Below are 27,500 nucleotides of genomic sequence, written 5' to 3' on the forward strand. Positions count from 1 at the left end.
AAAGAAAAGAAAAGAAAAGAAAAGAAAAGAAAAAAGTAAGAAGGAAGAATTATCAATTGAACACTTTTGAAATAATGTTATAAGTAATAAAAGAAAAATAAATTTCTTTTGCTCATAAACGTTGTCTCATAAATTAATGAGAATCATTTGATTCTTCTTTTTTTTTCTTTTTACTTTTTCTTTTCTTTTCTTTTCTTTTCTTTTCTCATCTCATTTCAATCATGATTACGACTTCGTGAAGATAAAGAAAAAGAAATAAGAATACAGTAAAACGAACTCTTCGAGGGAAAAAAAAGTTAAATGATACAAAGCTAACAAAGATTTATTATATTAAATAGAAAAAAAGTCAAATGTACCTGAAACGATAAGAAAACTTATATTTAATCTTTTTTTTTTTCTTTTCTTGTTTTTTTTTTTTGTTTCTTTTCTTTTCTTCTCTTTTTATCTTTATTTCCTGAAATGAACATAAAAGAAAGGAAAAGAAAAACAAAAAAGAAAAAAGAAAAAGGAAAAGAAAGAACGGAGAAAAAAGACAAAAAAAAAAAAAAAAATAAATGGACAAGTAAAATTGAACGGTAAAAAAATCGAGAGAAAGTTAATGAGAACGACAAAGTAAGAAGGGGGAAAAAAAAAAGAAACAAAAGAGAAAAATTAAACGAAAACAAAAACGAAGAGACGAACGAACGAAAGAAAATAAGAAAGACGACGAGTCGTAGGACAATCGAACGGGATTTTTTTTCTTTTTTTCTTTTTTTTTTTTTAATTAATGAAGACAATTGAAGAAAAAAAAAAAAGATAGAACATATACAATGATCACTTGGTATATAAATGAATAATAAACGAAGTCTCATATCGATCAAATACTCGGTAAATAATAAATGATCGAGCGAGATTAGAGATTAGTATTGATTAAAGTTATGAAAAAAAATATTCATAATAAGATTAATAATCAGATATATTATCAGAATGATATTTAACAGACTTCTTTTTCTTTTTCTTTTTTTTTTTTTTGTCTTTTTTTCTTCTTTGTGTGAATTTACATAGATATAAGAATCAATGGTCTGACGTTTAATTACTTTTTATATGAGACATCGTTAAATATCATGTCAGCTGATAAATATTTTCTTTTGGAGTTTCAGTAAATGTCGTAGAAAAATTATACGCATATGCAATCATATATATGGATGTGTATTCGAAAAAAAAAGAGAGAGAGAGAGAAAGACAGAGAGAGAGAGAGAGAGAGAGAGAGAGAAAGAAAGAGAGGAAGAGGGAGAGAGAGAGAGAAAGAGAGAGAGAGAGAGAGAGAGAGAGATTAGAATTATATGAAATAATGGTTTAAATTCAATGGACAGACGAATGTAATTTATTATTTCAATATTAAGTGCACGATCGAAGGTCATTAATTTTGAATTATTTACTTCTATAAAAATCAATAAAAATATTATAGTTATTCATTTATGAATTTAATTGAAGATATAAACTCACATAAACGCAATGCTTTTGATCAGAATATTTATATATATATATAATATTTAATAGCGGGATGACCTTATAAATGATTCTATATATATATATATATATAAGGAATATTACTATTAATGTTTTCCTTGTATCCATATTTGTATAAATATATATATATATATATATATATATATATATATATATATATAACATTTGCATATTTATATATTTCTTTATATCAATGTAATTATATAAATATATATTGTATATATATATATATATCATATATCATATATCATATATACGTATAGTTATCAGAAAATTTAATATCGCAGATTCCTATAGTAACAACAATATATAGCTGAACAGATAATTTTCTAATATTGAAATCTAACATCTAATACTACCAATATAATAAATATACTCGTCCTATACAAACACATATATATATATATATATATATATATATATATATATACATATACATATATATACATATATTTAGTTTTTTATATTCTCTCTTTTTATTTTATTTTATTTTATTTTCTTTCTTTTCTTTTTTTTTTTTTTTTCCATACTCGACAAATTGTTCCACAAGTTGATTTTATCGTAAGATCTTACAATGACTTTGGGAATAATTAAAGATGAAAAGAAAAAAGAAAAGAAAATGAAAAAGATAAAAAAAATAAAAAAGAAATATCAGGAAAAATATTCATTCGTCCTTTTAATCTCTCTTTGCTAAACAATTTTCTATCTTCTTTTATTCTTCTTGCTCTCGTTTCTACTCTGATTCGTTCTTTTTATTCTCTTTTTTCACTTTGTCTTATTTTTTTCTTTCATTTTTTTTCTTTTTTTTTTCCTTCGAACGATCAAAGAATTTTTCTGTAACATTTTACAATTTTATATAGAATTTATTCGGACAACAAATTTTTCTTTCGCTTTCATCTTCCCCCACCCCCCGGGGGAAGGTGGTGGGGGAGCTCTTTCAACTTTCACCTTTAAGCTCATCATTTTGTTAACAATCTTTATTATTTCTTTTTCTTTTTCTTTTTCTTTTCTTTTTTCTCTGCTTTAAATTTCTTCTCCTCTCTCGTTTCGCCATCGGTCAAATTTTTACCGAGTAAGGATCAGAATTTGTGAATCATTAAATTTTGACTTTATTTACGTCACAATTGTACGTTCAATTGTATTTTGTCGTTGACATCGATGATGTCATTAGTATATAAGAAAAACAAAAAGGAAAAATGTGCATTCGAAAGGGATGGTTGATCGATTGAAAGATGAAAGAAGAAAAGAGAGATGGAAAAATCGAAAGATCAAAAAGAAAGAAGGAGTGTGGGGCGGGGGCTAGGAAAATAAATCAGGAAAGAAAAGGAGGAAAAAATAATTTGAAAATAACAAATGATAAAAAGAAAGGAAGAAAGGAAAGAGAAGACATAGTACAAATTATAAAAATGAGACAAAAAGAACAAAAAAAAAAAAAAACTATAATAAAATCGCGATCGCTCTTTCATTGAACGTATTAATGACTAATATAATATAATATATCTTTTCTTAATGATAATATCTTTTCTTTAGTGTAAAGAATTTGGTAAATAAAAAGAGAGCGGTGAGGCGGATTGGGGGAGGGGGTGCGCAGGAGGGATGATAATAATGATAAAGGAAAAAGAAACAAAAGGAAAAGTGAAAAGAAATGGAAATGAGTTCATTTTTTTTTCCATCGTTTCTTCTTTGCTCTTTCCAATTTTTGTTTTTTTTCTTTTTTCTGTTTTTTATCTTCCCTCTTTCTTTTTCTTTTTTTTTTTTTTTTTTTTTTTTTCCTTTTTTTTTTATCAATCCGTCTCACTCTCAGTTACGATATTAATTAATTGCGGGATTAATTATGGAATTTCGTCGAAGATATGTTAAGATCGATCGCATTTTTATATTTTCATTTTTTTTTTTTATATATGTGTATGTATATATACATATATATATTTATATATATATATATATATACATAGGTATATAATCTCTTTTATTTCATCTCTATTCTCATTTATTTCCATTGTATCAATGAATCATCGTGATTATGATCTCGATGTATTGATTTTTTTTTGCTACGCAAAAAGAATAAAAAATAAAAAGAAAGAAAAAAGAAAAAAAAAAGGAGAAGAAGAAGAAGAAGGAGGAGAAAGGAAAAAAATATAACATTTTAATCGTCAGATCAAATAGAGAATATATATTTTCCAAAGGACAATTGAAAATTACATTGGTATCTGTTAATTGATTTTTCGCAAAAATTTTATTTGATCAAATTATACGTGCGACGATTAAAATTGAAAATTTACTATCAATTTGAATGAAATTGAATTGAATTATAAATTGTGCTTTTTAAGAATATTAAAACTTTATAGATAAATTCAAAGTCAATTATTAAATCATAAATCAAAAAAGGAAAAAGACAACAACAAACAAAACAAAAAAATATTGAAATATGAAAAGCAATTCAAACAAAAAAAAATAAAAAAACAAAACAGAATGTACAAGAATCAAATTTAAAATCAATGGTGTCATTAATCCTATGAGGGAAAAAGTTCGTCGTTATCTATAGTCATCTGAAATGTACCATCAACTTATTGCGATCCAAATACGTTGATTAGAATTTAATGGATCATTGATAAAATTTGGCTTAAAAAAGAACAAAAAAATTTTAAAAACGAAAAAAGATATAACAAAGTAAAAAATAAAAAAAAAAAAAAGAAATGAAAACGGACGAATTTTATATATATATATATATATATATATATATATATATATATATATATATATATATACATATATATATTGTAATCTTATTATCTTTTTCGAAATCATACACATGATTGATTAGAAATAGATAAAACATTTATTTGGTGTAAATGTATATTTGATTACGATCGATAAATCTGTCCACATAGATTAGATTTTTATTTCTAACATTTTTCTAATCGTTGATGTTAAGAAAAAAAAATCATCAAAAATTAAGGGGAAAGGGGAGTGTATAGCTGACCAAATGAACAAGACTATTATTAAATTTTTATATATACATATGTACACATATATACACATATATATATATATGTGTGTGTGTGTGTGTATGTATTTGTGCATATGTATATATATCTATATATGTGTACACATACATGTTGTATCTATTTCTATGTAGACATGTGTTTTCTTTTATGCAATTAAATTATTCACGATTATACGAAAAAATGTAAAAATATAAAAATCCAGAAAGCGATCATTGTTTATTGAAATTAGGACAATTTTTTAATAGTAATATTATTATTATTATTATTGTTATTATTATTATTATTAATATTATTTTTTCTCTTATATTAATATCTCTTTATAATTGATCATTGATTTCATTAAATATTTATGATATACTTTCTGGGTATAAATATGTGTGTGTATGTGTATATATATACATATACATATACATACAAATATATATATATATGTATATATATATATATATATACACATTTAGTATGACACATGTATTATATTAATTTATCTATTAATGTATTTATATTGATCTATTTAATTTATATAACAGCGTATCTTGATGTGATATTATCTAAATTATTTATAATAATTTATGATAATTATGATCGTTGTAATAACTATGCGCCGAACGAATAGGATTAAAGAAACGAAAAAAATAAGAAAACAAAAAAAAAGAAAAACAAGAACACAAAATAAATATAAGAAAGAAAAGAGAAAAGGAGTAAATGAAAAAAGAAAAAATAAATAAATAAATAAATAAATAAAATACAGTCAAAACGAAAATAAATGTAAACGAACGATTAAGAAAAATTTCATACAAGCGATGTTTATTCCTGGAGGATATAATGTAACAAAAGATTTCAATACATACGCACACCAACATGAATTAATTGTTGAAATTAATATTATAAATTTATAACAAAAAGAAGAAGTTTTAATACAAAGATAATTTATATTATATATATATATATAATAAAAATAATAAAGTTATATGAAATATTACGTATAAATATATTTTGTAAAATATTATTAGTTAAAATTTACAAAATTCGATAAGATAGAGAATAATTTTTAATTATAGTTATTGCATGACGATATTTAAATTTAACCTGTATATATATATACGTGAATTTTATAAGTTATTATTGTTTTATATAAAATTTATTAATGTGGAATAAACTCAGAGATATATCTCAATAAAGTTAAAGGTAACTCAATTAAAAATAAGATATATATATATATATTTATATATTCATATATATATATATATATACAAAATTTATGTATATATATTATATATATATATATATATATATATATATATATATAATATAGATAAATAATATGTGGATATATATGAATATATAAATATATTATTTTTCGGATATATATATATATATACATATATATGTAATATTATTAATATGATTATATTATTGACATATTATTGTGATATTTACATTATAATTCTTTTTTTTTTTGTTTTTTTTTTATTATTACATATATGTCAATATTTATATTATTATTAATCGCATTAATCTTCGTCATTATCGTTCATTGATCGATGTCGTTGATGTCTCGGTCGAATTGTTTTTTGCAAATAGGACACCTTGGTAAGTTACACCATGTAATTCAAGACAGACAAATATGGTCTCTTTTGCGTCTCCTGTGGGGAAGAAGAAAAAAAAAAACAAGAAATACGAAGGAATTATTTCTTTTCTTTTTCTTTTTTTTTTTTTTTATTGTATCTTTATTTTTCTTTGTTTTCTTTTCTTTTTTTTTTTTGGTTTTTTTTTTATTTGTTTTTATTATATAAACTTTAACCCTTGTAGATGTAAAAGGGTAAAAGTGTTATATAGTCGAACCGCGAATGTTCCTATGGTTAATTGAAATAGGGACTATTTATTTTTTTTTCTTTTTTTTTTTTTCCCTTACTTTATACAAATTCGAAAGAAAAACTTTTCCTTTTTATATTTTAAATTAATAACATTATCTTTAGAATTGAAAATCAATAAGATCAATTAATTAATAAATTAATGGAATCGAAGTTTTATACGATTGAATTAATAAAACAATAATTGGCTATAAGAAAAAGGAAAAAAAGAAATAAGAAAAGAAAAAGAAAAAAAATGAAGAAAATAAGATAGATAATTGGAAAAGGAGGAAGAAACGAAAAAAAAAAAAATAAATAAATATAAGAGCAGGATGATGAATGAAAAAAAAAAAAAAAGAAGGAAGAAAGAATAATAATAAAATAAAAAAAAAGTTCTAAAAAAAATAAAGAAAAGAAAAAAAAAAAGAAAAAACACGAACGAGCAACTGACAGTAGAGGAGAAAAAAATAAAATGAAAATAAGTACATACCTCGACTGACTATATTGATGCGAGTTGGGGTTGATGTTGTAAGACTTTGCTCGGTAGTAGAATTATTTTCGTCAAATGGTCTTTTAAGGGATGGTTTTAATTTAACATTCTTATTAGTCGATGGAATACCACTGTTGTTAGATGACAATGAGCATTCAGATGACGATGATGATCTAAATTAAGAAAAAAAAGAAAAAAAAATATATATATATATATATATATGTCTACCTATCTATAAGAAAAAAAAAAAAGGAAAAAAAAAACAAACAAATAAAAAAGAAGAGAAAAAGAAAACAAAGCTATTAATTTTTTATCGAACGTTTTGAGTTTTTGAAATTAAAAATAAAAAATAAATAAGGGAGTAATGAAGGAAGAAATTAAAAAAAAAAAAAAAAAAAAAAAGAAAAAGAAAAACGAAGTCAAAGAAAGTGAATAAACAAAAGTAAATAATAAAAAATAAATTAAAAGAAGAAAAAAAAAAAAAGGAAAGAAAAGAAAAAAAGGAAATAAATATAATAATCGTTCTCTCACTTAAGATTTATAGCCTTTGTTTGTTCCTCCGTATTGTATCGTTGTTTTTTTGATCTTAATTTTAATCGGCTCTTTGACATTTGTAACGTCGACGATGTCTCATTTCCTGTTGGAGAATGATTATTATTGTCATTATTAGAATTAATAAATTTTAATCATTGATAAATATTGGTATATTCGTACGTAAATCATCCGATGTTTTTGTTACAGATTGTCCAGAAATTTCTGTTATATTCGATGATATTTCGGATGGTACTTTAACATTTTTATATTTTTTTTTAGTTATTACCGATAGATATTCGTCTATGATTGTTTCAATATCAGGGAGTTCTGTAAAGGAATTACAATTGTAATTTTGTCCTTAATTAAATGATATCAATACGGATAATAAAAAAACTTGTATGACGTTAATTGATTTTTTTTCTCTTTTCTTTTTTTTTTCTTTTTCTTTTTTTTTTTTTTTTGTTCCTCTTCGACCAAATACTAAAAGAACGATCAAAGAGATTATTTGCAAAAATGATATAAAAGTTATATAAGTATCGTGATATATAGATTTATTTTTGATATAATAAATGTTTGAATTTGATATAATAATTGTTTGAATTCTCTGACGATCTCTAATCAATATATTATCGAATTATTCGATACAAATTCATTTTAATATCGTCCGATATAATGCGAATAAAGCAATGATATTATATAAAATCAAGAGCAATTATTAAAATTATACAAATTTATTACTAATCGAAATTTGATCATTGATAAAGATCAAGTGCGATCTTTATTTATTTATTTATTTATTTTCTTTCTTTTTTTTTTTTTTTTTTTTGATTTAAACAATGACTTTTTTTTAAATTTTTTTTTCTTTTTGAATATCCACTTAAATAATTTCTTTGGCTTACTTGAATTCGATTCTTGCATTAGATGATTAGAATGATTAGATAATTGTGTATATGGCGATTGTCTCGATAGCTCTGTCAAAAAAGATGTAGGTGATGGTGATTCTTTTGGTTCCTGTTCTAATAATTCCTCTATGATTGATTTCATTGGATCCATGTTTTCATCAGACTTATTAGTTTTTCGAAGATCATGATCGATTATAGCGAAGAGTTGAACTTTGTTCGATAATTGGAGCCTATAGCATTCATAGTCGTAAAGATATTTAATGTACCTGTAATATCACATGTATATATTAATTTATTATTATTATTATTATTAATATTATTAATATTATTATTATTATTATTATTATTATTATTTTTCTTTTTCTTTTATTTCCTTGTTCCTTTTTTTCTTTTTCTTTTTCTTTTTTGTGGTATCATTACAAATATTAGATCATAGGCAAGATCGATGTAAATAAATTAATTTATGTACGATCGAACAGAAAGATAATAAAAAGATATATCAGTGATAATAATTTATCTTTGTGATCGATTAATAATATTATATATATTATTATATATAATAATAATAATATAATAATATAATAATATAATAAAAAAATAGAATTTTTTCCTTCTCTAAGCTTATCTTATATTAGATTTTTAATTTTGAACGAGAAGTAACAAAAAAAAAAAATAACAAATAGCAATTAGGAAAAAGGGTATAGTCAAAAGAGAGATACAAGGACATATAAATAGCAAGAGATTGAACAGGGTGAGAATCATGAAACATGAAGCATGAAACATTGATGCATGAAGCGTGAAACGTGAGGCATGAAGCATGAGGCGTGAGGCATGAAGCATGAAGCATGAGGCGTGAGGCATGAAGCATGAGGCGTGAGGCGTGAAGTGTGAAGCATGAAGCGTGAAACGTGAAACGAAGAGCGAGACGATATATATGAGGATATAAAAGGGAGATTAAATACTTGCACCGATGTTACGTGCTATATACCTTACGTCACCAATATATAAACAATATGTATAATATTTTGTTCGATAATCATACATATTTTATATCATATATAAAAATATATATATATATATATATATATATATATATTTGTATATACATTAAATATTATTATATAAAAATTAACGTAATATATATATTTAAAAAAAAAGAAAAAACTGATCAAAAAAGACTGCAAAGATGTGAAAAATGTGAAAAATTAAGTAGCAATAAAAAAACAAACGATTAATTAACTGAAGAAAAATAATGTTAGACAATTGTCCAAATACAAAATATCGGGCAAAAAAAGATTTTCAAAAAAGTCCGCGAATGAAAAAATTAAAAATCTATTACGTTTCTCTTATTCTTCAAGTCAGACTTGACTTTGAAATCGTCAATTTCAAAAAATTCAATTCGTCTTACGTCACGATCAATAACTTGTATAGTTTTATAATTTGCGATGGTATTTGAGAATTTGAGAAATTCTTCCAATACAATGTAACATTAAATTCGAAATTGATTAAATTGATTAAAAAAAAAAAAAAAAAAAAAAAACAGAGAAAAAAGAAAAAAGGACAAATAAATTACAGAAAATAAAAGAAAAAAATTCAATGGACTCCTCTCTCTCTCTCTCTCTCTTTCTCTCTCTCTCTCTCTCTCTCTCTCTCTCTCTCTCTTTTCTACTTACTGGTTGCGCAAAGTTAAAGCACAGTTATGTGATTTAGTATGCAGATTGAGTTCCTTTATTATATTCATCCAACGTTTTTTCTTTATTACCTGAACCAAACCGCCACGTTTTATCACCTGTTGAAATAAATGATAAAGATCCAATATCGAATTGCCTATGATCGGTATCTGATTGATCGGTGTTCCTAAAGGAGGGAGAGTGAGGGTGGAAGAAAGAAAAAAGAAAATAAATAAATAAATAAATAAATAAATAAATATCATTAAAAAAAAAAATGATTTACTGATAATGATTTGATTGTAACAAATTGAAACGAATATCGATGTGACTTTTCTTTTTTGTTAAAACTTATTGATCGTTTTTATAATCTGACGATCAAATTTTGTTCTTTAAGAGAAATACGAAAAAAAAAAAAAGAAAAAACAAAAACCCAAAAGAAAAAAGAAAAGAAAAGAAAAATTCTTACGATTTTTATGCTAGACGAGACACGTTCTATCTTTTTTTTTTTTTTTTTTTTTTTCGTATAATCTGATATATCTCAATTATATCTTTATATTTCAAATTAATATTGACATTTTAATATTTCAAATAAATAAATAAATAAATAAAAAATTATATATATATATATATATCTTTATATTTTGTTGCAATAAAATAAATATGTATGAGGTATTTTTAAATTATTAACGAAATAAGATATATATTTTGTTTATTTGTTTATATTTATTCTTTTCCATTGTTTTCTATTATACGATGAATAAATGGAGATATTATTATATAACACTTACCGCGTCTGGCCATGAAATTGAATAGATCGGTAAAAAATTGTTTGCGAATTGGATCATCGTTGAAGCTACACAATTGTCTCTAAAAATGAGAAAAACAAGGATAAAAAGTGTGAAACAATAATTATGATTAGAACTTTTTATATAATTATAATTATATAATAATGATAATAGTTTTTATAAATTATTAATTGTCAAATTATCAAGATGACAATAGCGAATGATCAAGATCATGATGATGATCGAAAGAGAAAGAGAGAGACAGAGACAGAGAGAGAGAGAGAGAGAGAGAGAGAGAGAGAGAGAGAGAAAGAGAGAGAGAAAGAAGGAGAGAAGTAGCAGTAAATATTTCGAAAAAATAATTCATTTTTATTTAAATCTTACTCATCGTTTTTGGAAAATCTTTGGACTACTACGACCTTGGGAAACTCAAAGGTATATCGAAAAAAAAAAAAAGAAAGAAAAGAAAAGAAGGATCTAAAAATGTGAAATTAAAGGTACAACTATGACGACTGATTATTCTCTTTTCGAAAATCAATCAATCAAGATTATAATTTCTCTTTTGAAAATAGATAATTTTTATGAATTTAATGAAATTTTTTTGATTTTCTCCTACTCCCCCCAACCCCTCGGCTTCTTTTTATTCCTCATTATTAAAACTTCAATAGATTTACAATTGGATTTAAAAATGTAAAGACGGATTTGAAATAGTAATTATTAATTTTTTAATTATTCTCCATCGTTTGACATAAAATTTCATATGAAAATGGAAAAAGATGAGTAAGGAAAAAAAAAAAAGAAAAAAGAAAAAAGAAAAAAAAAAATAGTAAATTTTATGTGAACGTTAGGTTTGAATCTAAAAATGTGCATTATCGTTCGGTTAAATGGCTTTTAAAGTTTTTCGTTACTAAGCGAAAAATATTTGAAAGCGTTCGACAGTAGGTAGGGAAAAAGAAAAAAGAAAAGAAAACAGAAAGAGGGAGAGAGAGAGAGAGAGAGAGAGAGAGAGAGAGAGAAAGAGAGAGAGGAAATTGCCATTCGTTCCGAAAGATATCGGCATGATCTGCGTTGTCGAAACCTTCGGAGACTTTTCAAGGACATTTAACATTTTCCAAGAAAGCCTTTTCGAACTACCTGAAACGATTAATTGCAAACAATACGATGTCTCTAAGTCCAAATTCCAACATTCATTCTGAACATACATTCATATTATGAGGGAAATAATATTATTTTTTATTTGACTGTATATTTATTTGTTTTTCTACTTATCTATTTCTATTTTCATTTATTTTTCCTTTTTTAATTTTTCTAAACACATCCAAGTGTTCCCTAGTATTAATTATGCATATTAAATCGTTCGATATTATATTGATTTATTATCATTTTGCAAAATTTTTTTACCAAATTTTTTTTCTTTTCTTTTCTTTTCTTTTTCTTTTTTTTTTTTCATTTTATTTTGCTATCTTTCACATACACAAACGCACACAAACGCACATACACACGTATTTTATTATTATTATTATTGTTATTATTATTATTATTATTATTATTATTATTATTATTATTTTATTTATCTAATTTTATTATTATTATTATTATTATCATTATTATTTTATTTATCTAATTATTATTTATCTAATCATTCTCATTGATTATTTTTGCATATAAAAAATGGAAGATAATTCATTTAACGGATTGTCTACGTTTCATTTATTTAAAAAAAAAAAAAAAAAAAAGAAAAAAAAAGAAAAAAAATTTAACAGAAAGAAAGAGAGAGAAAAAGACAGAGAGACCACCATCTGTCAACCACATGATCATCTCTCTCACTCTCTCTTTCTCTCTCTCTCTCTCTCTCTCTCTCTCTCTCTCTCTCTTTTCTTCTTGTAGTTTTAATATCTTTTTCTTTTATATCAAATCTATACATTAACTTATTGTCCAAAATCAATGCCATATTACTCATCATTGTACTAATATCGTCATCATTATTATCATTGTTATCGTTGTTGTCTCATTTAGAAATAAAAAGAAAAAAAAAAAAAAAAAAAAGAAAAAAAGAGAAAACAAAGAAAAAGGAAAATACATCAAATTTCAGCCAAATAATTTAATGTCTCAAAATATTATTCAAATGTTTATTTATTTATTTGGCGTTTAAAATTGTTCAATCGAACGATCAACACTGATATTTTTTTTCTTTTTCTTTTTTTTTTTCTTTTCTTTTTTTTTGGTTTTCTTGCATTCGAATCAATCGTTACTATACATATTTACGGACATATAATTTTTTTTTTTCCATTATACATCAAGTATACAATGTAATATTAATGTAAAATAATGTGCGTCGACGTTTGAAATTGAAATATTATTATAATAAATATAATATTTTGTTCGATTCTTAATGATTAATATTAATCAATAATAATTAATATTTTGATTTCGTTCGTTTCTAGGTAAGATAATAAATTAATAATATAATTATTTATTTTGAACGTTATTCATTGGCCATTAAACACATAATATGCAAACACACACACACACACACATACACACACATACACACACACATACACACACACACACACACACACGTATATCTATGAAGAATATATCATAAAGAATGGAATGAAAGTGAAAGGTGAATGTGGGGTAGACTCGTGCCAAGTTCATTATCTCCATGGAGTCTCTTTTTCAACGAAAGAGAGAGGGAGAGAGAGAGAGAGAGAGAGAGAGAGAGAGAGAGAGAGAGAGAGAGAGAGAGAGAGCGAGAGAGAAAACCCATCGAGCGAGGGACGACGACCACCATCATAGTGGTGGTAACCACCCTATAAGTCTCGCTTAATGTCACCCTTAGTCGCTCTTTCTCTTACTATTTTTTTCAAATTGACAAGAGGGTTCTCTAAAATGAGTACCACTGGATTCTAAACCAATTGGATGCTAAACATAAAAAGTCCCACTTGACTTAGGATCTAACAATAACAAACAAACTGTTTGAGAGCGAGAGAGAGAGAGAGAGAGAGAGAGTGAAATTTCTCTATCTTTTTTCTTTCTTTTTTTTTTCTATCTTTGTTTCCTTTCTTTTCTCTTTTTTTTCTTTTTCCCTTTTTTTTTTGTTTTTTCTTTTTTTTTGTTTTTCTCTCGAAAATCCTTAGAAAAGATCCACATTCCTTTCTAAGATCCTCGTTATATTCTTCGTCCTTGTACCTCATTTTAAAACGTACGGATATTAATATTATATAATATCATTTTTAATATGCAATGGATATTATTTATGTTTATTTATAAATTACTTATTATTTATTTATATTGTTTATATTATGATTTATAATGTTTGTATTCATTCGTATTACTTATACTTATTTATGTTTATTTATTTTTATTATTGAAAAAAAAAAAAAAAAAAAAAAAGAAAAGAAAAAAAAATGTATTAATATACGATTTAACGTTAATGTTGATTTTGAAATTTAATAGATATTGTTTCTTTTTTTTTTTTTTTCTTTTGTCCTTTATTTTCTTTCCTAAGATTAATTTTAGTCCATTTTGTTTGTTCGTTTGTTTAGGAAAAAATAATTTTCCACTTACGTACGCGTATAATTTCGTTATTGATTTCGATTGAAAAAAAAAAAAAGAAAAAAAAAGAAAAAAAAGAAAAAAACTTAATTATTAAGAGATATCAATAAAAACGATGAAAAAATAAAAAAAAATAAAAAAAATAAAAAAAGAAAAGAAAAGAAGATAGGACTTGAAAGAAAGAAAGATAGTAAGAATTATTACAAATGTATAAAAACGTTAAATCTCATTGACCTAATCGACCTTTAGTTTATCATTACTTACACATATCGATCATAATAAATATCGATTATATCTTCATTAGAACAACTTCGAGAGGACGATTATAGAATGTTGAAGGACAATATGGGACTCGATGTTAATATCCGAAAGAAAGGAAACAACAAATGGAAAGCCAAAAAAAACAATGTAAACACTTTGAAAAAAAAAAAATATATATATATATATATCGTTTTCAAATATAAATAATTCTAATGCCATCCAAATATATCCCAATATCATTTCGTTCAAACGAATGATCATGATAATACGTGAAATAATAACACGATGAAAAACCAAAAAAAAGAGAGAGAGAGAGAGAGAGAGAGAGAGAGAGAGAGAGAGAAAGAAGAAATAACAAAAAAAAACAATGACGACATAATTAATGAACACGAGAAGGACAAAATATACATGTATGTGTATGTATATAAAATTATATATAAAATTTAGATATATATTTATGTATGTAAAATTTAGATGTATATTATGTATGTAAAATTTACATGTAAATATATGTATATATGTAATATTTAGATGTCATGTATGTATGAACGTATATATATATATATATATATGTGTGTGTGTAAAATGTAAATGTATATATATACGTGTTTGTATGTTAGTTTAATTTAACAAAAATTTAAAAGACACATTTTAAAAATATTTTACTTATCGAAACGTCCGACATTAAATGATATAATAATACAATTTATTACTTTGTAATATCTTGCATTATAATATCTTTGTATTATTCTCATTATATATATACACACACACACACACACACACACACACACGTATATATACACATACCTACGTACTTACACATATGCACATATATAAAAAAATATATATATATATACACATACACACACATGTATCCATATAATTATATATTTGCAATTACGTGTATATAGGAAGTAGAAAGAGTAGAATTTTTTTGGCGGGAAAAAATGAACGTAAAAAAAAAAAACGAAGGAAAAAGAAAAAGAAAAGAAATGAAAGATGCAAAAAAAAAATAAGGTCACAGTTCTTACCAAAATGAAGAGCTGTCTTGAAACGGAATACATCCGTGAATTAGGATCATCAGGAGTCGTTGGAGATTCCTTATCAACATTGGACAGTTCAGAATTTTGATTTTCTTCAAACGTTATAGATTCTTGATCATCAATTAACGTGGATGTTTGTTTTTTAAACGATATATATTCTTCATTTTTATTAGACATTAATCCTTGACTTTCACTTGATATAGATCCTTTTTTATTTTCAGTTGTATATCCTTGATCTTCGATCATCGCAGATTCTTGACTTCCAGGCATCGGAAATTCATGATATCCAGTCATTAAAAATTCTGGATCATTAATAGTCGTATATCCATGATTTCCTAGTAAATCAAAGTTTGTTTTTTTTTTTTTAAATTTATTATCAATCGGACATATATATATATATATATATAGAGAGAGAGAGAGAGAGAGAGATCATTAATCTTTTATAGATTGAAATTCTTAATTACCAATTGGCATAAGTGATTCGTGATTCGATGAAAATCCATGATATCCAATTGGCATGGATTCTTGATTTATCATCGATTGAATTTCACTATGCTGCGAATATCCATGACTTTTCATAGGTGAAAATCCAATTGGAAATCTTTCATACGGGATAAATCCTTTATTTCCATATGGCATAGGTATTTCATAATCCTTAAATATGGGATATCTTGATTTTTCTATAGACGATGGATATTTATGATTTTCAATGGATTGAAATTTTTCATAGCAATACGATCCTTGATCAATGTATTCTTCTTTTACATTTGTCATAAACATTTGATTATTTGTCATAATAGATCCTTTTTGATCTTCCATATCGATAAATGTTTCATTATTTACGATAATAGATTCATTTTGATCTTTCATTTTAATAAATCTTTGATTATTTCTCGTAAGAAATTCTTTTTGATCTTTCATTATCATAAATGTTTGATTATTTGCCGATATAAATTCATCTTTTTGTTTTATCGTTAATATATTATTTATCGATAGATCATCGTCAGATTCATCGTCTATTTCCTTTTGATATTCATCGCTAATATCCATTGCGCATAATGGCAATGGTTCCTTGTTTTTAACTCGCATTTTGAATTGCTTTAATCGGTCACAAATAACGAATGATGATAATAATAAAAAAGGACGATAAAGTCATAAATAGTAAGTTTTTTTTTCTTTTTTTCTTTTTTTTTTTTTCTTCACATATGCTTTAAATTATTATTTTAATTAATTATTATCATAAACGCGCGTGCAAGTATATTAAGAATATTAAAAGTAAAAAAAAAAAAAATAATAATAATAATAAGAAGAAGAAGAAGAAAAAGAAGAAGAAGAACAACAACAACAACAACAACGAGGAAGAAAGTGAAAAGAAAGATTAAAAAGAAAAGAAAAAAAAAAAACAACGAAATCGATTTAACTTGCGATGAATCGATGAATCGATTAATTAAATAAAAAATAAGCTTGTAGATACGTCAAGTAAAGTTTGTTTATATTTTGTGATATTTATTTTCTTTCTTTTTTTTTCGTTTTCGTCCTTTTTATATTAATTTCTTTTTTCTTTCATTCTTTTTATCCCTCTCTTTCTCTCTCTTCCTTTTTCTATTTATCCTTTTATTCTTATAAATATATATATATATATATGTATGTGTGTGTGTGTGTGTATGTCACTTCACTTATTCGTCAATTAATCAATTAAACAATAATCACTTTTATAATCCACTTTCCTTTTATCTACCGAACACCTTTCGAAATTACGTCGCTCGATACAAATAAACAAACAAACAAACAAACAAATAAATAAGCAAAACGAACGAACGAAATTCCGTTTAAGAAAAAAATCTCTCTCTCTCTCTCTCTCTTTATATGTATATACAACAATATATATATATATATATATATATATATATATATATATATATATATATATATTTATGTATATTAAATATTTAATTTAGATAAGTCGAGTTAATGAAGAATAAAGATAAATTGACCAAAAAAAAAAAAAAAGAAAAAAAAGGAAGAAAGACAAATAAAAATAGTAAAAAAAAAAAAAAAAGATAAAAAAAAAGTTAGAAGAAAAAGAAGACGAAGAAAAGGAAGAACAAGAGTGCAAGAAGAAGATGTTCTTGCAGTCGTTAAGAATGATGAATGGGAATGATAAAGTATATATATATATATATATATATGTATACATAAAAAAAAAAAAAAGAAAAAATCAAAAAAAGAGAGAAGAAAAGAAAACGTTAAAAGTTCGAAAGTTCACGCTGTGCCGTCGACAGTGAGACTGATTAGAAATTCGAGCGACGACCAACTTAGAATGACGAGACAGACGAAACGGAAAGTCTGCCTGTTCGTGCGACAGAGAGAAAGATAGAGATAAGGATAGATAGATAGATAGATAGAGAGAGAGAGAGAGAGAGAGAATGTAGGAGTGGGAGTAAGAAATGGAACACCGAAAACTCTCTGTCTTTTTCTAAATTTTGTTTTCTTTTTTTTTTTTTTTTCTTTTTTTGACCAGTCTCCTCTCCCTCCACCACCGTTATACGTGTACTTTAGGATTATGACAATTGAAATCGTCTACGAGTGTATTTCTCTTTTTTCCTTTTTGGTTATTTTTCTTCTTTTTCTTTTTCTCTTTTCACACCAATCGAACTGAGATACGATACTGATTATTATTATTATTATTATTATTATTATTATTATTATTATTATTATTATTATTATTATTATTATTATTATTATTATTATTGTAGAACGGAAAGCGAAACGAATCAAGAACAAAGACACGCGCACACGTTCGCGTCCACTCGCAATCTGACGGAGAGTGCGACGTGTCACTTATTAATACTGGACATTTCCCCCCACCCCCACTCCAATGGCACTACTAGCCAACAGTGTTGGCTATTCGTTGACGTCCAGTTAAGGCGTGGCCTATGATGGAACTATATCACGCCTACCTATCGTAAGAATTTATAGATTGACTCGTATCGTATAGCAGATGGATTTATATATACTTGCAATGTTATTTTTTTTTCTGTTTCAAGGCTTTTCTTTTTTTTCTTTTCCTTTTTTTAATTAAATAACAAATATCAAGACGAATCCTATTGAATATATTTAACGATTAATGATATTCTTCTTGATGATTTGGAAAAATATATAAAACTTGATTGTAATTTAAGCGTTGAATTAACGATAATATGATTCTTCAAGATTTGTCAATATAAATGAAATTTTGTTATTGATTAATCGTCAATTGTAATATCGTAATAATTATTTTATTTCGTTATAAAATATTATTTTAAAATATATAAATAAATATATAGAAATATTATAAATATATATATATATATATATAAATATAGAAATATATAGAAATATATAGAAATATATAGAAATAAAATAATTATTACGATATAACAATTAATATAATATTAATTAATTATTATTTATAATTAATTATAACTATTATTACTTTATAATTAATTATAATTATAACTTTTATTAATTGAATATAAATGAAAAAAAAAAAAGAGTAAGGCAAAGAAGTAACGATAAAAAGAAAAAAAAAAAAAAGAAAAAAAAAAAGATAAATAAAAAAAATTAAAAAAAAGAAGCAGATGAACAATAAAATCGAAAAGTCAATTTGGCCGATTTAATATATAGACCAATGATAATAAAAATGATGAAAGTGTTCGTTATGGAAAGTTTCTAACGATATTTCAATTGGCAAACTAATGATGAATGAGATATAAAAAAAGTCTGAGAAATGTGTAATTAGGATTTCGAAATGTCCGTTGACCATTCATCTCAAAAATCTATTAGACACGTCTACGTGTAGTCTATATTATTATTCAATAGATTTATCTTTTCTCAATGTCCTGTCGTCCTCAATGTCCATTTTCGTATTAGACGTGACGAAATACCGTGACCAATTGGTATTATAGTATTTCATACCGTGAGATTTTTCGGTAACTAATTTTCACCAAAAATATTACATTTTTGGACCGTTAGAAATCAACAAAAAATAAATATAAAAATCAAAAGATTTTATACCGATATCTTATATCCTTTTTTTTCCATATTTTTCTTATAATCCTCGTCTATCTATCTCTCTCTTTCTCTCAATTTCGATATATATATATATATATATATATATATATATATATATATATATATATGTACAAATGTCATAAATCTTTATAATTTCTTTTTTTTCCTTTTCTTTTTCTATCTTTTTCCTTTTTTTCTTTTTTGAAAAGTTTCTTCTCTCCCTCTTTCTCTCTCTCTTTTCAATTATTCTATTATACTGGTCTAACTCATATAATTAGATTAAAAAAAGAGAGAGAGAAAGAGAGAGAGAGAGAATTATTAATGAAAAAAAAATAATAATAATAATAATTATGATAATATCATTAAATTGTATTCATGATCGATTTATAATTAAATTAATTTTGTTTCTACGAAAATTTAAGTAAAATATTAATTAAACAAGATATCCTCGTTATTATTTATAATAAATAATTAGACCTATCGACTGATCTTTGAAAAAAAAGAAACAAAAAAAAAACGAGAAAAAAAATAGAGAAAAAAAGGCAAAAAAAGAAAGAGTAAAAAAAAAAAAATAATGATGTAATTTTAGAATGATAACGATTGTTAACTTAAATATTACGGAAAAGTATTACATTTTTTTTTTAACGTAACATTAAACATGCGTTAATTACAATTTATGAAATTTTCATGAAATTTATCCTGAACGAAATAATAGAAGATTGAACGGATAAATAATACATTTCGTAATATTTTCTAATTTAAAATTTTGTTGTGTAAAATTCGAACAAATTATTTTTGACGATTATTATCATTTAATAATCATTAGATTAAATTATATAATAAACATACTAACACGTTGTTATAACAAAACTCATAAGATCAAGATATTTACAAATTGAAATTTGATTGATATATATGTCTAATTTTTAACTATTTCTTTCGACGATTTTCATTTTTTTTTTATTTTTTTTTTCAATAAAAATTCTTCAATTTTAAATCTGAAAGAATACTTAATAAAAAAAAAAAAATATATATATATATACATACATACATATAAATATATATATATATATATATATAAAATTATGATTTAATTGAAATTTAAATATTCAATAATTTTTATAATAAACACTTGAATTTAATTTGCAAATTTTTTAAATTTAAATAATTGCAAAGTAATAACATTCCAATGTGATTTGAAATCAATGATAATTACATTATTTTGCCGCTAGAGGCGCACATAGTATCTATATTATTAACTATGGTCGATCTTCTATCGACAGATCAGTTCTATGATTCGTGTCGGTATTTCATATTTGTAAGAAATATACGATAAGAAACAGGAGACAAAAAGGTATAAGGTAAGATAAGTTAAATACTTTTAACTTAATGAAATACGTTAAAGGTTATGTTTTTATATAATATTTAATATATGAAAGAATTTGATTTATTCAGATCATTTTGATTTAAATCAAATGTTTATTATTAAACCATTTAGTACAAAAGTATTAACGTAATTATAGAAAAACATTTCCCAATTATAAATTTCTTAAGGATTTCGATTGATAAACGATATTAAATATATGTGATTCTATGTCAATAGATATATGTTTGGTATGTTATAATAATGTACGTCATTTTCAATGATAAACACGTTTATATTAATTATCCTTTAATAATTTCAATTTTATTAATATAAATAAATTAATATAAATTAATCCATTAATTAATGTGTATATATATATATATATAAATATTAATTTTACATAATATTGTAAAACAATTTATTCTATTAATAATTCATATAGTTTTAGATTAATATATAATAATTTTTTTTCGATAAAACTTGTTTATCTACTATCTGCATTATCTCCCGATCGTCGATAAAGAAGTTCACTGTACATTATTATCGACCGAGTCGATCTTGCAAAAAATCACCTAATAGGATTTTTTTTTTCTTTTTTTTTTTTTTTTTTTTTTTTTTTTAGTAAAATACATGCGAAGAGAAATATTCAGATAATTATCTGTTTTAAATGATCTAGATAGAATGTAAAATCTATAATTTTTATTATTCAAATATTTTTCATTAGAGAGAAAAGAAAAGAAAAAGAAATGAATATATTTATCGTTCAGATTAATTAAACGTCTTAAAGGAATAGAATTAAAGAAATCGATTTATTATCAATTTCTTCATTATTTTCTTTTATTTTTTTTTTTTTTTATATCTCAATCATTTTCGCGAAGATGAAAGAAAATCTTGACTAAAGAAAAAAAACAAAAAAAAAAAAAAATACAGAGAAAAAGAAAGAAGGGAAAAAAAACAAAAAAAAAAAGGAAAGATAAAACATTTAAGGAGAAAAAAAACGAATTGAATGGGGGGAAACACATGGATATATTTATTATTTATATAAAAATTCAAAACAGAGAATTGATACTTAAAGAAATCATTTTATTATTTTTTACACTTTAATCATTAAACTGATCTATAATATTGTAATAGTCTCAAAGTACAGAAGATAATTAAACAGAGAAAGAAAATAATAATAATAATAATAATAATAATAATAATAATAATAATAATAATAATAATAATAATATTAATAATAATAATAATAAAAAACAAAAATAGACCTCCGCGTCATCAAATATACGTTCGAGCAATAGAAATTGGATTGAATATTTGCATACTACGAAGCTAAATAATTCCATAAAATATTCCTAATAAAATTACGAGTCAAACTGTGTTTGCGACAGTGACAATTGATTTACAAACAATGATTTTACGAGCAATGATTTGCAATTAATGATGTACGAGAAAAAGAGGGGGGTAAAAAAAAGAACAAAAAAAAAAAAAAAAGAAAAAAAAACGAAAAAAGCAGAAATAAGAGAATAGAATCGTACATACATATATACACATGTATATATATATATATAATCATGTATATATATATATATATATATAATCATAACAAATAGACCACTTTTTTTTTAAATCCTTATTATATGTAGATTTACAAAATCGATGATATATATTTGATCGTCGATATTTTATTAATTAATTAATTAATTATTTATTTATTTATATATATATATATATATATCGCATTAATATTATAGAGTTTTTATTCGAAATTAATCATCATATTATTAATCGCGTATTTATTTCCCCCTTAATATTTCCCCCATACCATCGATATCATTTCATTAGATACTTTCAAACGTAATATCAATAATCATTAGACGAAATTATCATCACAATATACTATATCTATATTTACATATATATATATATATATATATATATATATATATATATATATATATACACATATACATATATACATATAGCTTATACATTTATATAAGTATATAAATGTAAACAGTAGATATACGTCGTAGATACTATTTTAATTTCATAAAAATCGACATTATTATACAAATACATGTATATAAGTGTGTGTATATATTGATCTTGTCCAACAATTCTCATATATATATATATATATATATACGCGACGTTACTAATTATCAACATGTCATCATCCTTAAGGTCCTCATAGAAGAAACGTAGAAAGAAAGAAAAAGAAATAAAAAAAAAAGAAAAAAAAAAAAAAGAGAAAGAGATAGAAAATACCAGACGACTCGTGAATCGTGCGTTCAAATAATACGAATCATTTATTAATTATGCCATTTTACTTATCGATTTCAAAATGTTCAAGTTTCGATCTCATCCTTTTATATTGTATTAGGTTGGAAACTATGAAACGGACGTTTTTGTTTAGTCATTTATTTTCATTCAACGCCCGTTTCATAGTTTCCAACATAATAAATATATACGTATAATGTGTTCAGAAGAGATGGGTAATGAAAAGAAAGGGAAAGAAAGGGAAAGAAAGGGAAAGAAAGGGAAAGAATGTAGGATGAGATCGAAATGAAAACATTCTGAAATCTTTTGTACGCGTGAATGACCATATAATCAATCAAATTATTCAAACGCACGATTGACAAATCGCTTAATTTTTCTATCTCTTTTTTCTATGAAAATATTCAGGATACTTTTGTTAATTATTAATAACGTCGCGTATATATAAACATACAAATAAGAACTATTGAACAATATTGATACGTAAATATAAATAATATTACTTTGTTTCATTTTGTTAATCGATTTTTCATTTAACAAGATCATAGTCTCGTCGATTCTTATGAAATTAACAAAGCATCTATTATATATACATACATACACACATATATATATATATACATATATACATACATATATATATATATACATATATACATACATATATATATATATATATGAATAGATGATAGGATGAATGAATAGATTAAGTACATTATGAATGATTATTTCGTCTAATAATCATTGATACGACGTTTATAAGTTTTTAATAAAAAAAAAAAAAAAAAAAAAGACGAAATAGGAAAATAAATAGGATTAATTAATTAATTATGGCATAGAAATAAAAATTACGTTCATATTAATTGACAGATTTGAAAGTAATCAAGAAATATACGAAAAAAGAAAAAGAAAAAAAATTTTTTTTTCAATCAATTAATACATCCAATTGAGAATTGATATTAAGATTAATTCAGATATCAATTGATAATTAGAAGAGGTCTATTTATCATGTATATATATATACATACATACACACACACACACATATAATATATATATATGTATATATCTATGTATATATTATAAAACAAACTAAAACAATTGTCATTATCGATCTTAGCTTGTATTGTGTTAATAATTATACCAGGGATATTTCAGGATATTATTTATATATATTATTAATTGATTTATACAGATTATATATATATATATATATATATATATATATATACACATATACATATATATTATCTGTAAGTCAATTAATAATTTATTCGTCCTATTTAATCAGTCTTTTTTTGCTTGTCTTCGTCTTCTTCTTCTACTTCTTCTTCTATTTTTCATCGGGGGGTTATTTTTTTTTTTTTTTTTTTCGTTATTTATAACTATATATTTTTTTTTGATTAGAAAGTTTCTCGAGAAGACAAACTGTCAATTGTGCGTGTTATTTAGAAATAAAATATAAAACCTCTTTCTCTCACTCTCTCTCTTTCTCTCTCTCTCTCTCGCTCTCGCTCTCGCTCTCGCTCTCGCTCTCTCTCTCTCTCTCTCGCTTTCTCTTTATCTATATATCTCTCTTTTTTTTTTCAAGGCATTTTTATTTATTATTATAATCTGTTTCTTATCTCTCTTTCAATCGAATTTTCTTTAATTATTATTATGTTATAGAGTTTTTTTTTTTTCCTTTCTTTTTTTCTTTTTAATTCTCCCTCTCTCTCTCTCTCTCTCTCTCTCCTCTATCTCTATTTATCTTATTTATTTTGTCCATTGCACGGAAACACACATACGCATGCATATGCGCCTGCAATTGACTATTTCTTTTTCGTTATTCGACTTAATAAATTTTCCTTTATAAACAAACGAAACATTTATCAATTATTATTCGAATTATTGTACGAATTAAAAAAAAAATAAAAAAAAAAAAAAAAATTATTGCACAATAATTTATATTTTTAGTTTTTCTTCTTCTTCTCTCTCTCTCTCTCTCTCTCTCTCTTTTTTTCTCTACTTTTATTTCTTTTCTTTTTACTTTTTATTTATTTTTGTTCTCTCCTTCTTCGTCTTCTTCTTCTTTTTCTAATTTACAATGCGAGGATCAATTTATTTTCGTTACTTTCGTTCAATTGCGTGCGTATTATTTAAAATTAAAATACAAAAACTCTCACTTTCTTTTATCTTATTTAATTAATTAATTAGTTACTTTATTTATTTATTTATTAATTTATTAATTTTTATTTTTATTCAAGACACTTCCTCCGGTGCCTTTTTATGCCCACCACCACCCCTCGAAGTCAATAATTTTCTACGAGCCAATTTTGTCTTGTCATGATTTATTTCTCTCCCCCTCTTTCTCTCTCTCTCTAACTCTCTCTCTCTATCTCTCTCACTTTCTATTTCTTTTCAAGGGTTTTCATTATTTTTTTCCCTTTTCTCGATCAAATTTTTTCATCTAAATCAATTATTATCTCTTACAATTTAATTTCTATCTCCTTTCGAGAGTTTTCTTTTTTTTTTTTTCCATTTCTTTTTTCTCTTCGATCAATTTTTTTTTTGTCTTAAATCAATTATCTCTTATAATGTCTTCCTCTTTTCTCGTTTCTTTTTTTTCTTTTTTTCAAATTTTCTTCTTTGTCTTCAAACAAATACGCACGGTAACGATTCCTCTTGTGTTTTCCTTTTATATTTGTATATAATATTTCTTTCCCCCCTTTTTTTTTTTGTTTCTTTTTCGTTCTTTTTTTGTTTTTTTTATTTTTTGTTTTCTTTTTTTTTTATTTTTCTTATCACGTACTTTTCCAATCGATTAACACGAGGAATCTTTATCATCATAATGACCACGAGAAAAAAATGTTTATCACCTATTCAATCGTAAAAATTATTGCACAATAATTTTTTTTTTCCTTTTTTCTTTCTCGCATATCCCTACGTTTATTTATTTATTCATTTGTTTTTTCTTTTTTATTTTATTTCCACTAATTTCTTTTTTGTCTTTTGTATTTTTTTTTTTTTTTTTCAATGGGATATATCGTTTGTTTCTTTCAACGAGACATTTCTTTTCTTTTTCTTAAATTTTTTCTTTTTTCTAAATATATATATATATATATATATATATATTTTTTTTTTTTTACACACGTACGTATGTATTTGTACGATTAAAATCTAAATTTCAAATTACGTCGGTAAGTACGTGTTGTTTTTTTTTTACTCCCACTCTTTCGTCAAAAATACACTCATTGAAACTTTATTAATCATTTCTAATGAGAACTGCAAATTAAATCGTACAACCGTATACATACGTATATATATACACATACATATACATATTATTTATATATATATATATATATATTTATATATATATATATATATATATATATATATATATACATATATATATGCATCAAAAAAAAAAAGAGAGAACAATAATAATAATAATAAAAAGATTCGACGCGCGGAGATAAATTGCCTAAACTTAGAAACAGAAAAGAAAAATACTGTTAAAGATAATAGATAATATAATACAAAAATATTACGATTATAATAATAATAATAATAATATTAATAATAACAATAATAATAATAATAATAATGTGATCATAATAATAATAATAAGAATAAGAATAAGAATAAGAATAAGAATAAGAATAAGAATAAGAATAAGAATAAGAATAAGAATAAGAATAAGAATAAGAATAAGAATAAGAATAAGAATAAGAATAAGAATAGGAGTAAGAATAGGAATAGGAATAGGAATAGGAATAGGAATAGGAATAGGAATAGGAATAAGAATAAGAATAAGAATAAGAATAAGAATAAGAATAAGAATAAGAATGGGAATAAGAATAAGAATAAGAATAAGAATAAGAATAAGAATAAGAATAAGAATAAGAATAAGAATAAGAATAAGAATAAGAATAAGAATAAGAATAAGAATAAGAATAAGAATAAGAATAAGAATAAGAATAAGAATAAGAATAAGAATAGGAATAATAATAATAATAATAATAATAACAATAATAACAATAATAATAATAATAATAATAATTTGACTAAAAGTCCTCGGATTGGTCAATAATGTCGACTTCACGATATTTTCGACCAATCCGAGGATTTTGCGTTAATTAATTAAATTAATCTCTTAAAGTGAAAACGATTATAATAATGACGAAATAATATAATTAATTA

General features: G+C 23.7%; 1 protein-coding gene across 2 annotated transcripts; it reads right to left on the bottom strand.

Annotated features, from left to right (window-relative positions):
• Window positions 1–5,976: 5,976 nt before the first annotated feature.
• LOC124429838 (AT-rich interactive domain-containing protein 3A-like) lies at window positions 5,977–17,460 on the bottom strand. Of its 2 annotated transcripts, none has more exons than XM_046975551.1 (10): window positions 17,330–17,460; window positions 16,084–16,717; window positions 15,608–15,954; window positions 10,755–10,833; window positions 9,970–10,153; window positions 8,294–8,562; window positions 7,575–7,721; window positions 7,392–7,497; window positions 6,861–7,033; window positions 5,977–6,163 (listed from the first exon to the last, which is right to left on the bottom strand). In XM_046975551.1, the coding sequence occupies exons 2-10, from the start codon at window positions 16,706–16,708 to the stop codon at window positions 6,045–6,047; spliced, it is 2,049 nt and encodes a 682-aa protein (XP_046831507.1). In that variant the 5' UTR covers window positions 16,709–16,717; window positions 17,330–17,460; the 3' UTR covers window positions 5,977–6,044. The 2 variants fall into 2 exon arrangements, with proteins under 2 accessions (XP_046831507.1, XP_046831506.1); XM_046975550.1 differs by having other exon boundaries at window positions 16,084–16,827.
• Window positions 17,461–27,500: the final 10,040 nt, after the last annotated feature.

Source organism: Vespa crabro, chromosome 16, assembly GCF_910589235.1.
Source record: "Vespa crabro chromosome 16, iyVesCrab1.2, whole genome shotgun sequence".
In the NCBI taxonomy this organism is placed as follows: domain Eukaryota; kingdom Metazoa; phylum Arthropoda; class Insecta; order Hymenoptera; family Vespidae; genus Vespa; species Vespa crabro.